At 36.3% G+C, this 23,924-nt stretch overlaps 1 protein-coding gene across 7 annotated transcripts in view; it reads right to left on the reverse strand.

Annotated features, from left to right (window-relative positions):
- VPS13B (vacuolar protein sorting 13 homolog B) overlaps positions 1–23,924 on the reverse strand; it is a 717,975-nt gene that overhangs the window by 168,760 nt on the left and 525,291 nt on the right. For 5 of the 7 annotated variants that reach the window (XM_047783533.1, XM_047783534.1, XM_047783535.1 and 2 more), the window contains exon 36: positions 2,571–2,966. In XM_047783533.1, the coding sequence (XP_047639489.1) occupies positions 2,571–2,966 (396 nt within the window). Of the gene's footprint in view, positions 1–1,841; positions 2,967–23,924 lie in introns of all 7 variants that reach the window. The other 2 variants (XR_007135424.1, XM_047783536.1) reach the window with 2 other exon arrangements.

Raw genomic sequence — 23,924 nt, forward strand, 5'->3', positions numbered from 1 at the left:
TTATCTTAAGTCATTCTATACAATAACATCTGTAGAGCAGATGGTTATGCTGTACCAAGGCAATGCTCCTTTTTCTTTCTGTTTAATAGTACATCTGAGATGACTACTTTTGTCACTGTGCTCAATTTGGTTGAGCAAATAATTTGAAAAGTGCAGCTGCTGCAGATGGTCACAATAGTTATATAAACTGTAAAATCAAAGACATAGTTAAGTATTTCTGTATTAGATTCAAACTATAAAAATCTGACATTAACTCTATTGAGCTCAAAGATATAAAAAAATTTTGGTTGAATAGAATGATGTCACTTGAAAAATACAAAAAAGAAATACGACTAATGGTAGGATTTTTTTTTTTTGGTGGGAAATACTTTTTACCCCTTATCAAAACAATATCTTGAACATATATTTGCATATATTTCCTCCAAGTTGTAAAACATGAAATTTTAAGATATTCAACCATACAATGAAATTAAGGTTCAAAGCTCGAATTATATTTTACTTTTAAAAAGTTTTGCTTAGTTAAAAATCAGTTGTTGGAAAATGCGTAGTAATCTTCCAATTATAATTCCCTAGAAATCATCCTATAAAAATAATTAGAACTCACAGTCTTCACTTAATTATAATTTGTTATTATTTTGCTGACTTTGTTATCTTTTAAACATTTGAGCATGCCATCACAGTAAGGAGACAGGTAGAGAAAACAGATTTGGTGTTTGTTATATGCTCCCATGATAAAATTGTTTTTATTAATTAGATGGCTAACTTCAAACTTATTTGATCTGCTGATGAAACGAACTGCTTTAGGACATTTGCTGAACACTACACATTAGAGTTGTATAAAGTATATCTTGGTCAAAGCTATAGTTTCTGCTTCTGCATTTAACTAAATGTAAGAGCGTTAACTGTAAAAGGAACAGGGAAAAAACAAGTGACAAAAACAGAATGAGTTTACGACCTTGTAGAGATCAGTAAGAAGATTTTAATTATATTTTAGAGATATTTACGAGAATAGACACTACTAAAAATGGGTAAAATACAAATAGCAAATGAATGAAATAAGAAACAAGGATGAAAAAAGAAAAGGACCTAGAACTGAGTACAGTACATATTAAATTCTTTCACTCTGTTTGAGTGCTAATCTTTCCTTGCTATGATTAAGGTACAAGTGGATAGGCGTGGGAATGGACCCAGTGTTGTCTGGGTTGCAATTTATTTGTGGATAAATCAGACATTGTAGCCTCCAGTGCTTAAAGACTTTCATGTCCCATGGACCTTACATTTTTCATTTCTAACTTCTAAGGCAAAAAAAAAAAAAAAAAAAAAAACAGTGCTTTTAGCTGGCTTGGTCACAAATAATTTCTTATGAGAAAGAAATAAATCATTTACTTTTTGGCCTAAAATTCATACTTCTTAACTACTAGACTCTTTCTGTGTCTCTTCAACTACTGTGCCCAAGCTGGCTATATGAACTGAGGAACAGTTAGATTCCAGCTGCCACTTCATTACTTTTTAGTAAGCAACTAAATTGCAGCACAGTTTCAGGATTTATTTTATCCCTTGCACTACCCCAGTAGCCCCACTTCTTTCCTGCAAATTAAAGTGGAAAAAAAAATCAAAAAACTTTCCCTTTTGCTACTTTTACTTTCAAAGTTAAATTTCTGGCATCATGCCCTGAACTTTAACAGCAGCAGTTTCTATGATTGAAAAAGGTTATTTCCCACCTGTACCTTGACTTTTCTCTTCCCCTCCTCATATTCCTCTGCCCACCCTTTTAGATACAGTGTGAAAAAGCACATAACAAAAGAGGAAAATGTAGATGTCACTGCCGGTTAATTTCTCACCTCTCCGCCCTCAAGGACATTCAGTTGCTGGTGACTGGCTCCCCAGGCTCAGCTGGGCACAGAAGCCCAGGCTTTTCTTGCCAGGTGTTGCTGCCTGATAATCCTCGACGGCACTGTCTCTGCAAAGTTGAACCTTGGCTTCTATTACAAGCTGTGTAGCATTCTTGCCACCAGAGCATTCCTGCCACCAGAATTTTTCTTTCTTAAATAAATTGTTACCAGTGACTGCATGCAGGGCATCGGAATCACCTGTAGGGTTTCCTGGAACGCATTCTTCCTGGGCTCCATGCCCAGAGTTTCTGATGCAGTGAGTGGGTCAGGCGTAGAATCTGAGAATTTGCATTTCTAACAAATTTCCAGCTGATGCTGATGCTACTGGTTCTCAGACCACACTTTGAAAGCTATATTCTAATGGTTCACAAAACTTGATAAGACTCTCTTCTCCCACTACAGCTCTTTTAGGTTAAAAGCAATTCAGGAATGAACAGTTTTAAAGATATCTATTTGTAGGAGCATGCCTGAAGAGGTGGATAGGATCAGTTTAGTTTAAGGCATTAAAATTACTTAAGCTTAAATGATTTGTTATAACATCTTCCCTGAAATAGAGTAACAAACCAAAAATGTTCCGATTTCCAACAGCCCTTGAAACTTTTAACCTCTACATAATATAAATCTTCAAATTATGCAGTGTCATCCTGTCATCTCCCTCTTCCCTTTTCTGTGACTTACCAGGTACTTTTTGTGTTGCTTTGACATTAAGGCTTCCATTGAAGGTTGATAAAGATGCTAAGAGGCATGGTTTATTAGGATGGGGGACAGTTTCCATGGAGACCACAAGCTGAGTTGTATGAACAGAAATTTTTTGAAAGCAGGAAACAGTTTTCCACACGTTTTCTGTAAATGGAATCTTCTGTGTTCCATCACCATGAACTTTAAGTTTAGACAACTTTCCACGGTAACACCTGGAGGCTGGAAGCTCATCCTTATTCGGCATGGTGTCGGACAGGACTGAAGTTTCTTTGCAGTGTGTACTTTGTATCTTCTTTAAAAAGTGGTTTATCTGATCCAGCTTGGTAAAACTCACGTTTGCTTTCAAAGGCTTTGATATATCCAAGTGGATGTCTGCTATAGAATTGAAAAAGATAAGAAAATTACTGAAGTTCTCTTACTGAAGAGAAGCCTTCCTTCCCTGTCAAGTTCCTATTAAGTTTCCCAACACACCTGTACTGTGAACTCAGTGCCAGATGTTCTAATTCCTTTACACATTACCTAACTATTCTTTCCACGAATTTACTTGAAGGCACTTACTTACATGCCTACATTCCTGCCTCAATCCACATGACTGACTGTTCCTGGACAGCTAGGGCCACGCAATGGACATCTATGTTCACCCTCCCACTCTGAGGCAAAATTAAGCAGCCTTTCCAGTTTGTTACTGGAACTGACATTCTTTCTTCTGAGATAAAAGGACTTCCTTTAGTATCCAGCACAATGTTTGATACAAATCCTAGTATTAATCAGTATCTGTCTAACTGATTAATTGAAGTAGCCTCCCCTACCACTCTCTGATCAAGTATATGCACAAAACATTTGGTTCCCTTTTGCGATCTTCATTTCCCCCTACATCCTGCATTGATAAAGTTTCAAATACCTCATCCAATGTAACACGGGTAGACTAAGATATATTAAGCTCTATAGTCCATTTTATATGGATAATATACCTGATATTGTCCTTATTGGTCACTTAGTCCCCTGACATTAAACCTTCCTGCTCTCAGAGTTCCCATTGCCGCTCAGTGGGTTAAGAACCTGACTAGTATCCATGAAGATGAGGGTTTGATCCCTGGCCTCACTGAGTGGGTTAACGATCTGGCGTTGCTGCGAGCTGCGGTGTTATCAGGAAGCTGTGGTGTTGCCGTGGCTGTGGCATGGGCCAGCACCTGCAACTCCCATTCATCCTCTAGCCTGGGAATTTTGACATGCCGCAGGTGTGGTCATAAAAAGGAAGAAAAAACAAAACTAAATAGTCTCTATTACTTCTGTTCTTGCCTTCTTCTACTTTTATTATCAATAAGACATAGGGTCGTGAAGGCAGAGCTTGGCATACAGCTTTATTCCCAGTGCCTGGCACAGTGTGTCTCTTATATGTATGTATTCAATAAATGGTTGTGTTTGACTAAACCTAACAAGTATTCTTTTCATTGGAGCCTGAGGATATAATATAAGACATAATCCCAAATGAAGGTAAGAACAGCAAAATTATCAAGCAGATAAAGTGAATATTTATTGTCTTCACAAAGAGGACATAGTCTCATCTTTCAATGCTGGCACCTTAGGTTTCTTGCTGGCTACCTAGGCTCAAGCTCATTTTGCTCAGGGTACCATTTCTTTAAGTGTGCCTTTCCTTGTGTTTCTTTAATCAGACTAAGCAAAACCCTACGAGTCCTGCTTCTAGCCCATTGTCCACTGGAAAGGGTCAGGCACTCAACCCTTCCGCGATACTAAATCCTAAGACTCTTCTGCAAATATTAAAATGTGCTCTGCTCCCTACATTCTTTTTTCAACAGGGAAAAACATCCTAGTTAAAAGGAAATTTTATTTATTTATTTTTGCTTTTTAGGGCCGTGACTGGGGCATATGGAAGTTCCCAGGCTAGGGGTCAAATTGGAGCTAGAGCTGCCAGCCTGTGCCACAGCCACAGCAATGCAGAATCAGAGCTGCGTCTATGACCTACACCACAGCTCACGGCAACACTGGATACTTAACCCACTGATAGAGGCCAGGGATTGAACCCGTGATTGAACCCGAATCCTCACGGTTACTAGTTGGGTTTGTTACCCCTGAGCTACAACGGGAACTCCCTAAAGGAATTTCTTTTTTTAAGCATCTTTACTGACATATTAACTTACATATCATACAGATACTTACTTAAAATGTACAATTCAATAGTTCTAAGTATACTCACAAGATTGTGTAACCATTACCACTATCTAATTTCAGAATTTTATCACAACCACCCCAAAAATATAATAAAAATTAAAATTAAAAATCCCCATGCCTCTTGGCAATTGCTCCCTATCCATTCCCCATTTCCAGTCTCAGGCAATCCATAAGCCGATTTCTGTCTTTATGGATTTGCCTATTCTGGACATTTTACATAAATACCTGGCCTTTTGTGTCTTTTTTTTCCAGCCAGAGTTATAAAAGTTTTTAAGATTCATTTGTGTTGAAACATCTATCACCAGTCTGTCATTCATTTTGTGACTGAACAATACTCCATCCTATGGATATACTACATTTCGTTTTTCCATGATCAGTTTCTGGACGTTTGGGTTATTTCCACTTTTGGCTACTATAAATAATGCCGCTATGAACATTCACATGTAAATTTTTATGTGAATATGCTTTCAATTCTTTTAGGTATATACACAGAAGTGGAATTCCTGGGTCATATATTAGAGTTATCCTAATGTTCATGGAGTGGTATTCCATTGTGATTTTCATTTGTATTTCCTTAATGATTAGTGATGTTGAACATTCTCCATGGGCTTATTGGCTATGTGTATATATTCTTGGAGAAATGTCTATTTACATCCTTTGCTCATTTTAAAATTGGATTATCTTATATTATTGAATACTATGAGTCCTTTATACATTCTGGATACAAGTCCCTCTGAGGTATAAGGTCTGTAAATATTTTTTCCCATTCTGTGGACTATCTTTCCAAGTTTTTTGATGGTATCATTTGCAGCACAAACATTTTAACTGTGAAGTCCAACAGATACATTATTTTGCTTGTGCTTTTGGTGATATATCAAAAAACCATTGCTGAACCCAAGGTCACAAGATTTACACTTATGATTTCTTTTACAAGTTCTATAGTTTTATTATACATTTAGGTCTATGGCTGCTTTGAAATAAATTTTGTATTTTATATGAAGTAGGGGGGTCCAACTTTTTTTTTTCTTTTGCATGGGAAAATTCAGTTATATACCACCACCAATTTATTGCTTTTTTTGTTTGTTTGTTTGGTTTTTTTTTGCTTTTTAGGGTTGCACCTGATGCATATGTAAGTTCCCAGGCCAGCGGTCAAATTGGAGCTGCAGCTGCTGCCTTATGCCACAGCCACAGCCACAGCAACATGGGATCTGAGCCACGTCTGCACCTACACCACAGCTCATGGCAATGCTGGATCCCTAACCAGATCAGTGAGGCCAGAGATAGAACCTGCGTCCTCATGGATAATAGTTGGGTTCATTTCCACTGAACCACAATAGGAACTCCAGCCAGCACCATTTTTCAGAAAAGCATTATTTTTTATAATTACATTTAATTTTTTATTAGAGTATAGTTGATTTACAGTATTGTGTCAATTTTTGCTGCACAGCATAGGGACCCAGTCACACACATACAAACATTCTTTTTCTCATACTATCTCCCATCATGTTCTATTCCAAGATATTGGATATAGTTTCCTGCACTGCACAGTAGGACATCATCAGTAGTTCCCTGTGCTGCACAGTAGTTTACCCACTCTAAATATAAGAGTTTTAAACAGCAGTATTTTCAACTTGTAGAATTTGGGGGTACTCAAAGAGGCTGTGGGCAAAATATTTTACGGAAATTGGATGGTTCAAATGACCCATACATTGTCCTACTCTGCCTCAAATTTTTTAATGTGGGCTTCCCTTTTCTGTGGGTGCATAGAAAATACCACCTTTTACCAAAGCTTAAAAAAAAAAAAAAAAAAGAACAATCTTAACAGATGATAACAACAGAAAAACAAAACCAAACTAAAGCAAAAAGAAGACTCTCAGGTTGAGGCCAGAAGTATCTGCTTTTACTTGGATTCATAACATGAGATTTAGACTAAGGGTCAAAAAATAGACATAGAAACAATTTACTGACCTACTCAGCAAGGTGCCTAAATATCCACCTATACCAACTGCTGAACATAAGGGACCCACCTTCCCTTGACTACAGACTGGCAAAATCTCCATGGACTGGTACACAGGGGAGCTGCAGACTGCCACCGCAACATCGGTCCTTGTATCTCAGGTATGGCGGTCCCAGTGACACAGAAAAAAAACTATACCTCAGGTTATTTGCCTAATTTGTCCTTTGAGGCAAGTTAATCCTTGAGTCATTTCCTCCAGAAATCGTTCTTGACCCCTGTGGCTGAGTGAGGTGCTTTATTCATTGCTTCCTGAATATCCTGTGTATTATGTACCTATCTGTATTATTTTTATAGTTACTGCTTAGGTGGCTGTCATAGGCCAGCTAACTGTGAGCTCCTGAACAATAAGGATGCTTCTATGTCTTAATATTCAGAGTGCCTAAACTACTTTTTGGTCCCTAGTAAATACTAAATGAATATTTAATGATGTAATGAAGGGGAAAAAATGAATGATTTCTTTCTTTCTACTGAATTCCCACAGGCCCATGAAATCAATTCATCCAGAACAGGCTACTACCTCCTCTCACACATGCTATATTCCCTGTCTCAGTTAATGACTCTAATCTACCAACTGGCTCAAACAAACAAACAAAAAGTCTGATTTTTTGACTCATTTCATTCCCTGTTTTCCTGGTCCAAATCCATTCAATAATTAGGTTTTCTCAATTTTATTTCCAAAATATTACTTGAATCCAATCTCCTCTCTAGTACTCCAGCCACTCTCCATTTTTCCCTCCACACCTTTGATACTTACTGTTCAGCTATTATAAAGCCTCCTAAGTGGTTTCTCTGTCTAGACTGAGTCTTGTTAATCCAGTCTCCAGAGTAAGTTCAAAATAATGTTTCAAATGTGATCCTGACTGGCACCCTACAGCTTAAAACTCTTTAATAGTTTTCTTTACCTATGGGATAAAAGACCAAGCGCCTTAGAATGGGGGGAAAAAAAAAAAGTCCAGCCTTTTCTTATCTGCAGCCATTGCCCGCCTCAAATATTAAAGTTCCAGAATGTATATCAAAGAGTTTATAGAGCCCACTTCCCCTGGCCCATGCTATGTCATACCATTAGGCCTTTGATCATGCTGCTCCTTTGTCTAATGTACACTTTCTTTGCCTAATGCCTAATCTTCAGGATATTGCTAAGCATTTTCTGTAAAAAGTAGTTGCACAAAACTGGCCCTGCCCAAGTATCTTTTTATGAGATTATGTCTCCCACCAATTAAGAAGATTCTTTTTTAAAATTTGCAGTTGATTTACAATGTTATGCCAGTTTCTGCTATAAAGCAAAGTGACCCAGTCATTCACATACATTCTCTTTCTTATATTTATTATCTTTTATCACGGTCTATCCCAAGAGAATGGATATAGTTCCCTGTGTAGGATCTCATTGCTTATCCATTCTAAATGTAATAGCTTGCATCTACTAACCCCAAACTCCCTGAGTGCACATTTTCACTTTTAATACTTAGCACTGTGCCTCAGACTCAGCATGAAGCACATGTTTGGTCACTTCATGCTGGAGCACCCCCAAACACTCTAATCTGTTCTGCTGTGGTCATAATTCTAAAGACGACCCCCTTCCCCCAAGATTTCTCTCCCCTGACTATTCAATCAAACACTAATCTAGGTACTGCTGTGCTGTGAAGGAATTTTTATAGTTGTGATAAAAATTCCAGGTAAATTGAATTTAAGATACAGAGATTATGTGGTAGGTCTGACGAACATTTTAAAAAGTACATGAAGGAGGCAGAAGGGGAAGTAAGAGAGATTTGAAATGTGAGAGGAACTCTATGATATGTCATTGCTGCTTTGAGGATGATAGGGGTCATGTGAAAAGAAAGAGGTTCCCTAGAGCTGAGGAAAGGAAGCACTGGCCAACCGTAATAAGGAATTACGGTCCTACAACCACAGGAACTGAATTATGCAAACAAATGGAATGAGTTTGGAAGTGGATTCTTCTCTGGAGCCTCTTAATTAGAGCCCAGTCCAACCGGCAGCTTGATAGTGGCCTTGTGAGATTCTGAGCAGAGAATGCAGCTAAACCCACCTAGACTTCTGATCTATCTAGAGGTTTGTGAGATAATAAATTTGTATTGCTATAAACCACTACATTTGTGGTAATTTGTTATGCATTGATAGAAAGCTAACACAAATTCCACATATATATATATATATTTACCCACATGATACTTCCAGTTTCTAATGTGATCATAATTGAAGCTTCAAGGCCTAGGAAGGTTTGCCTCAGCTTCTTTTACCTTTCCCCCCAAAGTAAAAACATCTAAAATACCTTGCTCTTCACTGTGTTAGTTGCCAATTCCCTCTCTTTAAAAAATATTATTTCAAGGTTCCAGGAAAAATGGAACCTGTTTTTTCCCACTTTATGCAGCCATATTATCTAGAGAGATTATAGCTATAAAACCTACACAGAGCAGTCATTTGAGGACTGTGAAAAGCAAATGGTAACTGGTAGACTGGGGAAGATGACTAGACTTCAAAATACCACCAAAATGGTAGTGAGTTTCTCCCTTTTCTTGCTGTACCCCAAAGCCTGGGACAGCCCAAAACCTGGAGGTGGGCATCAAATGGGAATAGAGGGAGTGGTAGGAGAAACCCTTTATTTCTGGCTTCAGGAACAGAAAGGGAATTCCTGATGCTCACAGGGACTAAGAAAATTCCTCATTTTTTCCTTCATATTCTTGTACCATAGAAAATAGGAGACAACACTCCTAAATTCATTTTATGAAGCCATAATTACTGACATCAAGACCAGATAAAAACAGTGAAGGAAAGCTATAGACCAGTATCTCTTAAAAACAGAAATATGAAAATCCTCAAAAAAATTAAAAACAAACCAGCAATGTATGAAACATAATATACCACAAAAAAGAGTGACCACCAGGTTGGTTCAATATTAGAACTTGTGGACTTGGAGAACAGACTTGTGGTTGCCAAGTGGGGAGCCAGAGGGAGTGGGATGGAGTCTGGGGTTAATAGATGCAAACTATTGCATTTAAAGTGGATAAGCAATGAGATCCTGCTGTATAGCACAAGGAACTATATCCAGTCATTTGTGATGGAACATGATGGAGGATAAAGTGAGAAAAAGAATATGTATATATATGTTCATATATATATGACTGAGTCACCTTGCTCTACAGTAGAAATTGACAGAATACTGTAAATAGACTATAATGGAAAAAAATTAAAATTCATAAAATTAAAAAAAGAAAAGAAAAATCAGTCAAAGTCATGATATTACCAGTTTATAAAACAAAAAACATGACAATATCAACTGATGATGAAAAAGCTTTTGAAAAACTCAATATCCATTTATGGTAAGAACTCTTAGCAAACTGTCAATAGATATGAACTTCCTTAACTCGATAAAGTCCATAGATGAAAACCCTATAGCTATTGTCATACTTAATCATGAAGGATTGAATGCTTTAGCCCTAAGGTCAGAAACAAGGCAACAATATTGATTTTCATACCCAATATAATACTAGAGATCCCACCAGGGCAATAAGGCAAGAAATAAAAGGCATGAGGATTGGAAAGGAAGAAATAAAATGATGTCTACTCACAGATGACATGATTGTCCATGTAGAGCACTCCATAAAATCTACAGAAAAGCCCCTAGAATAACTAAGTGGATTTGGCAAGATTTTAGAGTACAAGACCACCACACAAAAATAAGCTCTCTATAAACTAGCAATGTGCAGTAGGAATAAACAAATTTAAACAAAAAAAAAAATATTTACACATAGCTCCAGATAAGATACTTAAGTATAAATTAATAAAACTCATACAGAATCTGAATGCTAAAAAATTATTAAAGATCTAATTTCATGAATTACTGAAAGACTCAAAATAGTAAAAATGTAAATTTTCTCCCAATTGACACATCTAGGTTTAAGACAATTCCAATCAAAATTCCAGTGGTATTTATTGTATATATAGAAAAGCTGATTCAAAAATGCATACAGGAAAGCAATGGAATTAGAATAGATAGCCAAACCACTTTTTTTTTTGAGATTCCCTCCTTTTTTTTTATTTAATGGGTTTTTTTTGAAATAGAAGAATAATATTGGAGGACGTACACTAGCTAATTTTATGACTTACTATGAAGCTACTGTGATTAGAACAGTATAATTTTGGAGAGGTGATATACATGTATATCAGTGAAAGAGAACAGAGAATCCAGATTAGAGAGTACAACCAAATACTGTGAAATGATTTTCTTAAAAAGTTAAGGGCAGTTCAATGAAGAAAGTATAGTCTTATCAACAAATAGTTAGACATCCTCATGCCAAAAAAAGAAAAGTCCTTTTGAATTCAACTTTATATCTTATCCAAAATTAACTCAAAATGAATCATGGATCTAAATATAAAATTATAGAACAGTTTTAATTAGGTTTTTACACAGGAGAAAATCTATGAGTTCAGAAGTTAGGCAGAGTTCTTATTATACACAGTATCAAAAAAGCATGATTCATTAAAAAAAATTTACTAATTGGACTTTATAACTAAAATGCTTTGCTCTGTAAAAAGTACGATTAAAAGAATGAAAAGGCAAGCTATGCACTGAGAGAAAATACATGCAATTTTGCAAATCACGTATTTGCCAAAAGACTAGTATCCAGAATATACAAAAAAAAAAAAATTTCAAAATTCCACAAGAAGAAACAAAAAGGCTAACTTTAAAATGGGCAGAAGACTTGACTAGATACTTCACCAAAAGGATATATGAAGATAAGCACACATAAAGACAAATGACATTAGTCATTAGAAGAGTGCATTTTTCAATTGCGCTGTTGGCTTTTTTGCTGTTGAGTTGTATAAGTTGTTTGTATATTTTAGAGACCTGAAAAGACATTTCTCCAAGGAAGATATACAGATGGCCAACAAGCACATGAAAATATGCTCAACATCCCTGATTATTAGAAAAATGCAAATCAAAACTGCCATGAGACACCACCTCACACCAGTCAGAATGGCCATCATTAATAAGTCCACAATTAACAAATGCTGGAGGGGGTGTGGAGAAAAGGGAACTCTCCTGCACTGCTGGTGGGAATGTAAGCTGGTACAACCACTATGGAGAACAGTATGGAGGTACCTTAGAAAACTATACATAGAACTACCATATATGACCCAGCAATCCCACTCTTGGGATATATGATCCAGACAAAACTTTCCTTGAAAAAGACACATGCACCCGCGTGTTCATTGCAGCACTCTTCACAACAGCCAAGACATGCAAACAACCCAAATGTCCATCAACAGATGACTGGATTAGGAAGATGTGGTAATATATACACAATGGAATACTACTCAGCCATAAAAAAGAACAAAATAATGCCATTTGCAACAACATGGATGGATGGAACTAGAGACTCTCATCCTGAGTGAAGTAAGTCAGAATGAGAAAGACAAATACCATATGATATCACTTATATCTGGAATCTAACATAAGGCACAAATGAACCTTTCCACAGAAAAGAAAACCATGGATTTGGAGAATAGACTTGTGGTTGCCAAGGGGGAGGGGGAGGGAGTGGGATGGATTGGGAATTTGGGGTTAACAGATGCAAACCTTTGGAATGGATTAGCAATGAGATCCTGCTGTATAGCAGTGGGAACTATGTGTAGTTAGTCATTTACAATGGAGCTTGACACTGTGAGAAAAAAGAATGCATACATGTATGTGTAACTGGGTCACCATGCTGTACAGTTGAAAAAAATGTATTGGGGAAATAACAGTTGATTACAATTAAAAAAATGATTTAAAAAAGAGTGCAAAGAAAACCTTGTTGTTGGAAATGTCAAACAATATAGGCAATCTGAAAACATTTTAGTTCCCCACCAATCCCACACCTACATATTTATCATAGAGGAATGAAACTTGTGATCACTCAACAAATTATGCACAAATGTTTAAAGTAGCACTATTGATAATCACCAAAACTGGAAACAACTTATGTGTCCTTCAATGGGTGAATTTTTAGACTGTGGTATATCTACATAATGGAACACTATTCGGCAATAAAAAGGAATGTACTACATGCAACCACTTGACTGAATCTCAAGGGCAGTATGTGAATAAAAGAAAATGTTACATGTTTTATGAACATCTGAAAATGTTGCATGTTTTATGATCTCATTTGTGTGACATTTTCAAAAAGGCAAAACAAATAAACAAAAACTCTAAAGTGACAGAGAGCAGTAGCTATCAGAGATTAGCTAAGTTTAGGGTCAGGAATACCATGAGAGTTTTTTAAGATGGCAGAACTGTTCTGTAACTGACTGTAGTGGTGGTTATAGGAATCCATAACATATTAAAATTCATAGAATTGTACACCAAAGATGGACAATTTTATTGCAGATTAATTTAAAAAAATAAAATTATTTCAATGACTCTATCATATGCATGACAGGACAGTTTTTCCCACTCCATTTATTTTTTACCCTCCTATGTGTTTCTCAAAAAACTGAAGGGCTGGAATGTGCTCTTATGTGTAGGGGAAGCCCACTTTAGGCCTAAGTGCTAACCAACTCTATACTGGGTCAGTTCTTCAGGTTTACTTTCCTCTCTCCATGGCCTCTCCACAAAGGTAGTAGAATATTTATCTAATATCTTTAATGGTGAGATCAGGGTGGCCTTTCTGTAGAAGGTGAAGATGATGGAATGCTACTCCTAAAAGTTAGAGAAGCTACAGGACAATTCTTTTTTTTTTTTTTTTTGCCTTTTTCTAGGGCCACTCCCACAGCATATGGAGGTTCCCAGGCCAGGGGTCTAATCAGAGCTGTAACTGTGGCCTACAGCTACAGCAACACCAAATCCAAGCCATGTCTGCAACCTACACCGCAGCTCACGGCAGCGCCGGATCCTTAACCCACTGAGCAAGACCAGGAATTGAACCTGCAACCTCGTGGTTCCTAGTTGGATTCGTTAACCACTGAGCCACGACAGGAACTCCTACAGGACAATTCTTGATCTAAAAAATTTTAAAAGAAGTCTCTTTTTTATCAGCATAAGTGCTGCTAATTCGGAAAAAAGAAAGGTATACTAAAAACCTGATCATATTGATGAATTTCAACTATGAATCTGTTTGGGTTACATTATCTACTTCATTCTACCAAATATAACTTCTTTGAACAGTCTCAAATCAGAAAGATCTATTTACCAAAACAACATCAAAAGCAGTCTTTATTCAGTGCAGGTCTAGTAGCTCAAAATGGAGATGATGGGAGTTCCTGTCGTGGCTCAGGGGAAAGGAATCTGACCAGTATCCATGAGGATAGTGGTTAAATCCCTGGGTTAAGGATCCAGTGTTGCCATGAGCAGAAGCATAGGTCACAGACGTGGCTTTGATCTGGTGTTGCTGTGGCTGTGGCGCAGGCCAGTGGCTACAGCTTTGATTCAACCCCTAGCCTGGGAACCTCCATATGCCTCAGATTTGGCCCTAAAAAGACAAAAACAAACAAACAAAAACAAAAAAAAGCAAAACAAAAAAAACCAAAATGGAAATGGCAAGTATATAATTACTTACAGTTGCCTGTCATTCTATCTTTAAGTCATGAATCTCTATTAGGCCACTAGCCATATATATATTATATATAAAAATTAGCAGGGACTCAAAAAATTTAGGATTAAGAAAATTTGAAACAATTAATGGATCTTCCCCTCTCATATACTTGTCTCCAAAATGTCAGTGTGATTTTAAACTTTAATAACTTAAAAATAAATGTTACAGAATAATTCAAAAAACCATTTTTAAAGTTTAATTATTTAAATTTCTTATACATTTCTTTTGCTTCAAGACTTTTTAATGTGAACTTTTTGTGGGCTGGTTTCTGAGGGACTCTTTCTCTAGAACAGAAGATTGGTAAGGAGGACTTACTTATATGGACATTTTGGTCCTGTGAGGTCAGATCAAAACTTAATTCTTTGAGTGATCTTAAACCTAGGAGTACAAATACAGTCTCTCAGTCACTGAATAGCAGCTGATAAAAGTTTTTTGAAAGTTCAAAAATCTACTAGACAGGTGTTATGTTAACTTTTTATAAGAAACAAGTTGATAGTAAAACATTAATTTACCTTTTAAATGGTTTCTGTATGTTTGTTTGCATAGAGTGCAACCTCTGTGCACAGTACCCTTCACTAGACAGCAAAGTCCCTCACTCCCACCCCTCTACATCCAGACTGCTGAGCCGCATTCCTGGCAAAAAACAGCCTGTCATATGTATAAACAGAGGAGTTGGGGCAGTCCCATTTGGGCAAGTTAGACATTACTTGGGCCCAAGAAGCAGTGCTAAAATGGGGGTATGCTGCAATACTAGGTATTCCTTTCAAAGCACCATGTTCACCAAGAGATAGGCAGCATGCACCAGGATGAGAAGCACCACAAATGCCATAGAACCCAGCATCTTTTATTGCTGGTTAAAGTCCATCAGCATGTGTGAATCCTTCAACTAAAATCATGAAGTCACTGTCACATCTCACAACTCAACAAATTTGTATGGTTACTTTCATTACCCAGTGTCTCTAGACTTCTACATCCTAGAACTAGTCAGGTACAATTTGGGTTGGAAAATTAGTGCCTTTATTGTAAATATCTGCAGTGTCATAATGATAGGACAATTATTTTTATAAATGGGAAAAATTATGCAAAAAGGTTTGGCAGTTTTGAAAATAAATAAAAATTGGGCAATATATTTTCTGGTTTTCTTTTCTGTTTTTTCAAACATTGATGAGAAATATAAACCTCCTTATTAAGAAGAAAATGTTAAAGAAATGGACTATAAAAGTTTTATTCAACAGAAACAGTGGGAGCTATACAGAATGATATTTTATAAGAACTGAAAATATAACTGAATAAAGAACCAGGCATAGATTGTTAACGTGGGTTTTATTCCAATTATTATCAGATTCTTGTTTTAAAGGGTTTAGAATTTTTCATAATCCTCAATGAACTTAAATAAATGGATTATTTTCAAAGTTTAGAGTTTAAGAATGTGTAGTAATAGAGAATCTCTCAGCTGAGTCATCTATTTCTCTGCCAAATCTAATTTCTCACCATCCCCAGAACACATTCTGTATCTTTAAGTTACCAAGTAAATCCATGCCTGTCAATTATTAGATTCTAATTACCCTTCAAAATTTTCTGAACAGCTACCAGAAAATAGAATGATGGAATGATTATTGAGTTAAAAGGAGATTAGAAAAATACAAATAAATTACACTTATTTTATGCTCCCATCACCCTAGGAGATGACTTAATAGTGAAAGGAAAAGAATCATATTGTAATAATGAAATCAGAGAGGGAATTCAAGCCCCAAAGGTGATTCCCCTAAGTTTATGTTAATGCACACCTTGTGGGGGACCAAACATAAACTGGAAGAGTTTCCTGAAAACTGTTCCAGCTATTTTCTTATTTAAATTGTTCCAACTTTACTTGACCCATTAGTCATCATATTACTTACATTTATGATGTATTTTGAAATCTATTACCAAAAACCCAATGGATTCAATATGTCTTGTTATACCCAAATCATAACATTTATGAAAGAAAACTTCTTTGTTAAGTGTTTCTTCCTTTGGAATTTTATTTGTAAAAGACAATTTTTTTTTTTCAGACAAGCAGGGCTTGCTAGGAAAACAGTAAGTGGCCATGGTGATTATGCACAGACACAGGCATAATGATGGTTCCCCCCCGCTCCTTGGCAGGGGGGTAAATGCAAAATAAAGAACAAATTTATAACCAAATTTGACTTTATACATTATAGTAACTCTACTAAAAATATTTTTTTATTATTAGGTCACAGTACATTTTTTTTTCTCTTATTTAGCAATTCAGATTTTTGTTACAGTGTCCAAGTAAAGGTATTCATGATTATAATGGACAGTGGAGACTGAGTCGTTGCAGGTGTGAGAGCTAGAAAACTTGGAAAGCTGCCCTTGACCATGAGATCAATGTGTTTTCATTGACGGTGTGAAGTGTAAAGACCTCAGTGGTGGAAGACATAACTGAGTCAATTAACATGGTATACCAAATGGAATTGGGTATACGCTGTCTGATGCGCTAGTGAGGAGGCTCAGAGACACGGACAGACACATGCCTCTGACTGGGTCAGCCAGCAGCAGCTCATGGTGATTATTACTGGGATGTGGGAATCATCATTACTAGCATTATTACTCATGCACATATTCTCATGATACAGCATTGACTTTTTTTAAGTACACTGTCCCATCCAAAAACATCACAACATAAAAGTTCTGATTATAGGGTTATTGTATTGGTTTTCTATATAATGAATGCTTTGTAGTGAACTCTAAGCTTCTAAGTAGTTACCATAGAAGACTAAGTACATTCCATTGCTCCAATAATTGTGGCAGCTTTTCTGGTGCCCATCTCCTGCTATTTTTCTTCCTTTTCTCAATGATGGCATACACTTATCCTTGGAGACGGCAGATCTGATTTTTAGGAACAGCCAAATATTCTGAGATACAGGAGCAAGGATTTCAGAATGAAGGAAGATTAAAAACAGAGAAGCCCATTTTTAGAGTATCACTGCCAATGATGAGACAATTTGAGCATCATTAAAATAATGAATTCAGTATAATAGCAAACGGCCACCACTGGAACACTTAGAACACCATCTCATTCCTCCCTCCTCCTGCCCCGATTCATTGAGGATTGATTGACAGAATTCTAAGATTATTTAAAGTGTATAATATGATGACTCAATACACAGATATATTCTGAATGAACTCCCTGGTGGCCTAGCGGTTAAGGACTCAGTGTTGTCATTGCTGTGGCTCAGGTTACCGCTATGACTCAGGTTTGATTCCAGGCCTGAGAACCTCCATATGCCACAGGCATGGCAGGAAAAAAAAAAAAAAAGTGCAAAGGACATTCTGAAAAAATTCTTCCCATCTAGAAAGCCAACTTATTTTTTAAAATAGGGAAATAATTAAGAATTTATCCTACCTTTCTTAGGTGAACAATACTACTAGGTAATGAAATAATACATGAGGAGATGTTTCTCTTTATAGAAATAGTCCATCTAATATGTGAAAAAGGAATGCTAGAAACCAAATATTATTGTTTGTGACCTCCAATGAACTTAGGCATTGAGAATCAGTGACTTTTAACAACAAAAAAAGAGACCTTCAGACATTATATGCCTCCTGATGGAATAATACAAAAACTTTTACAAAACTGTCTTGCAAATAAATAAATAAATAAATAAATAAATAAATAAGCAAGCAAGCAAACCTGAATCAGATTAAGTCAACTACCAGTTTATATATAGGAAACAGAGAAAACAGGGGCAGACAAAATCTAAACTGTGGCAAGCTCTATAGGATAAATGATTTGGTTTCTTCAACATATATGACTCATGCTTCCAGACTTTAGACTATACTACAAAGCTACAGTAATCAAAAAAGATGGCACTGGCACAAAAATATACATATAGATCAATGGAACAGGATAGAAAGCCCAAAAATCAACACACATTTACAGTCAATTAATCTGTAGCAAAGGAGGCAAGAATAAACAATGCAGAAAAGATAGTCTCTTCAGTAAGTGGTGTGGAGAAATTGGACCAACTACATGTAAAAGAATGAAATTAGAACATTCTTTAACACCATACATAAAAATAAACTTGGAGTTCCCATTTGGTTCAGCAGTAATGAACCCAACTAGGAGAGACTAGGATCCATGAAGACACAGGTTTGATTGATCCCTGGGCCTGCTCAGTGGATTAAGGATTTGGCATTGCTGTGAGCTGTGGCATCGGTTGCCGACATGGTTTGTATCCAGTGTTAATGTGGCTGTGGTGTAGTCTGGCAGCTGCAGCTCCAAGTGGACCCCTAGCCTGTGAACTTCTATATGTGGTAGATGCAGCCCTAAAAAAGAAAAGAAAAGAAAAAAGATAAATAAATAAATGAATAAATAAACTCAAAGTGGATTAAAGACCTAAATGTAAAACTCCTAGAGGAAAACACAGGCAGAACACACTTTGACATAAATTGCAGCGATATTTTTTTGGGTCTGTCTCCTAAAGTAATGGAAACAAAAGCAAAAATGAACAAATGGGACCTAATTAAACTTAACGAGTGTTTACAGAGCAAAGGAAACCTATGAGATGGGAGAAAATATTTGTAAATGATGTGACCAACAAGGGATTAATTTCCAAAATACCCAAAGAGTTCATAGAGTTTAATATCAAAAAAAAAATCCAATCAAAAAATGAGCAGAAGACCTAAATAGATATTTCTCTGAAGAAGATATACAGATGGCCAGTAGGCACATGAAAAGACAGACAACATTGCTAATTATTAAGAGAAATGCAAATCAAAATTATAATGAAGTACCACTTCACATTGGTCAGAATGGCCATCATCAAAAAATCTACAAATAAATGCTGGAGAGGGTGTGGAGAAGGGTTCCTCCTACACTGTTGGTGGGAATTTAAATTAGTGCAGCCATTAGAGAACAACGTGGAAGTTCCTTAAAAAACTAAAAGTAGAACTACCATATGACCCAGCAATTCTGTTTCTGGGCATGTATCCAAAAAAGACGAAAACTCTAATTCAAAAACATACATGCACCCCAATGTTCACAGCAGCACTATTCACAACGGCCAAGATGTGGAAGCATTCTAAATGTCCACTGACAGACGAATGGATAAAGAAGATGAGGTAGGTACACACACACACACACAAATATTACTCAGCTATAAAAAAGAACAAACAATGCCATTTACAGCAACATGGATACACCTAGAGAATATTATGCTTAGTGAAATAAATCAGAGTAAAACAATTCCTGTATGGTATCACTTACATGTGGAATTTCAAAAATAATACAAAGAATATATATGCAAAACAGACTCAAACACATAGAAAACAAACTGATGGTTACCAAAGGGGAGAGGGAGAGGGTCAAATTAGGAGTATGGGATTAACAGATACAAACAAATAAAACATAAAACAGATGAGCAACAAAGATTTACTTATAGCCCTAGGAATTATTATAAGTATCTTATAATAACCTATAATGGAATACAATCTCCAAAGAAATGGAATCACTATGCTGTATACCTGAAACTAACACAATATTATAAATCAACTCTACTTCGGTTAAAAAAAATGTAAAAATAAAATTCATGGTCCACTCCCTATTTGATATCCTGACATCAAGTTTACTGTTTCATTACGATAAATCACGGGGAAAATAAACTATGATGATGTAATTCTGACACTGCAAATTGGAACTCATAAAACTCAGGAAATGTAAAAGTCAAGGTTCTTAGAGTTTTATTAACTAGTTTACATTTCTTTAAATGTAGAAGATAGCTTGCTAGTATGGCTGTAAAATTGAATTAAGAAACAGATAGGACTCTAGTAATTAGAGTATGGGCCTTGGCCCTATTTCTAGAAAGAGAAAAGAAGCAAAGGGTTAACTATCAGTGTTACATAGAGAGGAATAAATTAATTAAAATTAGCTTTTTAAGATGCTTACTTTCATTTTGAATCTTTTTGCATTTAAAAATCACATTACTTACTCCTCATTTTCTAGCTTAAAAATGTCAGGAGGCTATTTGTGTTATTTATTTATTTATTTATTTTAGGGCCACACTTGCAGCATATGAAAGTTCCCAGACTAAGGGTTGAATCAGAGCTGCAGCCTTTGGCCTACACCACAGCTACAGCAATGCAGGAGCCGTGTCTTCTACCTACACCACAGCTCATGGCGATGCTGGATCCTTTAACCCACTGAGTGAGGCCAGGGATCGAACCCCGACCCTCATGGATACTAGCTGGATTAGTAAGCCACTGAGCCATGGCGGGAACTCCCTATTTGTGCTATCTTTTTCAGGTAACTTAATTCCCCTGAATCAGTCATCTTCAACATGTCTGAATTAATTCCCAATAAGTTCAGTAACAACAGAACAAAAAAGATTTCACCAAGAAGAGAGCATTTCAAAAATACACAAAATTGGAGGGAAACAATTTAAAACTTCTACTTTATATTCATAAATAAACCTGTTTGAATGGTACGTTACTGTATCTGAGAAGTTTTTAAAGTAATACTTTACTCAAATATATATTTTCATTCATATTAAAGAGGGGTGTAGAAATTGGACATTCTAGGTTGTTTAGGAATTTTTTTAAGGTAAAAATTAAAGTCATTTCAACCTATAAAACAGTAGGTTAAACCATAAAAACAAAAATTAAATAAAACCAATCAAGGGGAGTTCCCCTCGTGGCTCAGCAATTAACGAACCCAGCTAGCATCCATGGGGACATGGGTTCTACTCCTGGCCTTGCTCAGTGGGTTAAGTATCTGGTATTGCCGTGAACTGTGGTATAGGTGGAAGGCGTGGCTCAGAGCCCGCATTGCTGTGGCTGTGGTGTAGGCCAGTGGCTACAGCTCTGATTCGACCCCAGCCTGGTAGCCTCCATATTCCACAGGTATGGCCCTAAAACAAACAAACAAACAAACAAACAAAAAAACCCCGATAAAACCAATCCAAAGCGAGAATAAAATCAGAAAAACTGAAAACTACACAGGTCAATTAATGAACATATTAAACAAGAAGAGACTACATAAATGATTTCATTAAGAGAAAAAATATCAGGGGCTATGTGTTTCAACAGGAGATAGCAGGTATGCTAAAATAAAAGAAATAGGAAATTGCAGTCATAACTTATTGTGGTGTGCTAATGAATTTATAATGAAACATAAATGATGGGGGAATGTTCTCTCAATTTGGCATATTTTTTTCTTTGTTGTCCTTTAAATGTCATTTCATGGCTACGGTGATTATGTTCAAAAACATGTCTGCAAAGGACCAATGAAAAAAATATCAGGGAGCTCAAGTGTTTTGTAAATGACCCTGAGTTAATTAGAAAAATCTGCACCCTACCCAGGTCTTCTTCTCACGTGTCAGCTCTCATTAAATTAAAAAAAAAAATTCATTTCAAAGTTAAGAAATCATACAGTTAACAAAACTTTTTAAACTGGGATCAAATGGGCACATTCCTAACGTTTTGGTATGATGTCATACACAGCTGAATTTGAATTTGCAAGAGTTATGAATGAGTTTTCAATATAAGAAGTATCTGATCTAATGCTAATTTTTCCTCTATCAGCTAACTGTGCTGGGAACAGGTGGCCCTGCTTTCAATTACAGAGGGCGAGCATGCCAGTGTGAGGCCTGGATTAGTTCACCTTCTCACGGGGAATTTTCCTCGGTTGGGAATGGATTTATTATGGCTTCACACATGGAATAGAGCTCATGTCAGCTGAGGGCAGTGACACATCATATGATTCAAATTAACCTGCTGTGGACTGTTCCGCGGGGCTTAGATTGTGTATTAAAATGACGACATTTTAAAAACAGCTTGAAAGAAACCAGAATTGCTGAACTGCAATGGTTCCAATTTGTTCCAACTAATCTATCACCTGCTGGAGATATTATTCTAGTGGGTTTCTGGTAGCTGCTGTTTTCCTGGTTTCTCCAAGCCACTGACCTTGCTAATGGGTACAATTGTTGCCTCTGAAGGAAGGGGGTGGGGGCTGAGAGAGCTTTGAAGGGGTTTTTTGATGTGGAAGTTGGGACCTACCATTTGCTCTAAAGTACTATTAAGTGAACAGAGGAAAAAAAAGGAATACTTAAGAACACTGAATTATTTTTCCAAAAACAAATGCTAAAGAGCAGCATTCCTAACACCTTATTTAGAAATTTTAAATTTTACCCCCCCAAAAAAATCTAAAATTCTGAATTGAAAAGCTGTTAAGTTTGCACCTTTATGAAGAAAATTTAAGGTTAATAATTATAATCAGTATTTCCCCTACTCTTCAGGGTCATAACTTATATTGCTACTACAACCTTAATTCAAGAACAAGTAACGAATAAATGAAAAGATACTATTTTAGAGATGTAGCACGAAACATTCTTTGGGAATAATACGTGCACATGGATTAAACTAATGGTAGCAAAGGACTCAATGATAATACTGCATAAAACTTAGAAGCATTATTTGCAATACTAAAAAAAAAAAAGGTCTTTTTCTTTTTCAAAGGAAAAGAATGGTATTGGGGAATATTATAAAGCTGAAGTTTGTTTACCCAGTCTTAGCATAAATAATATTGCACTTAACATACTATTACTAAAATCTGGAAAAACAATTTTTATTGAGTTGCCAAAAAGCTATAAGACATTCCTATAAGCAAGAAATGCTTTAATACATCCTGTTATTCCTACTGATCTCTAAACTAATACACAGTAGCTATATAGTGAGATAATATAATTATTTATATAATACCATCTACATATATATTTTATACGACAAATTGTTTACAGTAAGAAAACTTTTGTCTTAGAGTAAATTCCGGAGCAGTTCAAGGCTGTTAGCTTTATGTTCTAGTGGAATCCTACAGAACTGACATCATTCAAACTAATCTTCCCTCAAATAATTTATGAAAGAAAAATACTTTTAGTTAAAATGTTTTAGTCTTTGAAGAACTTAAACTATCTATTGGACACTGCATTTGATTTTTCATAATAAAAGTACCATTTAAAAAACTACTCATCATTTTTTGGAGTTCACGTCATGGCTCAGTGGTTAACGAATCCGACTAGGAACCATGAGGTTGCCAGTTAGATCCCTGGCCTTGCTCAATGGGTTAAGGATCCAGCGTTGCTGTGAGCTGCAGTGTAGGTCGCAGACATGGCTTGGATTTGGTGTTGCTGTGGCTGTGGCATAGGCCAGCAGTTACAGCTCTGATTAGACCCCTGGCCTGGGAACCTCCATATGCTGTGGGAGCGGCCCTAGAAAAAGGCAAAAAAAAGACAAAAATAAATAAATAAATAAATAAATAACTACTCATCATTTTTCACTCCCCTCACTTTCAGTTTGAGCCCAATAATTGTTATCGATGGTATTAAGAAAATCATATATGTATAGGTTTTACTAATATGAGTAATATAAAATCTTGGTACAAAAGGTGTAGTCCCCTGACCAATAGTATCCACTTCACCTAGGAGCTTGTTAGAAATGCAGGATTTCATCTCTATTAAATTACATTTGCATTTTTACCAGCTC

This window comes from Phacochoerus africanus, chromosome 6 (assembly GCF_016906955.1).
Source record: "Phacochoerus africanus isolate WHEZ1 chromosome 6, ROS_Pafr_v1, whole genome shotgun sequence".
In the NCBI taxonomy this organism is placed as follows: Eukaryota; Metazoa; Chordata; class Mammalia; order Artiodactyla; family Suidae; genus Phacochoerus; species Phacochoerus africanus.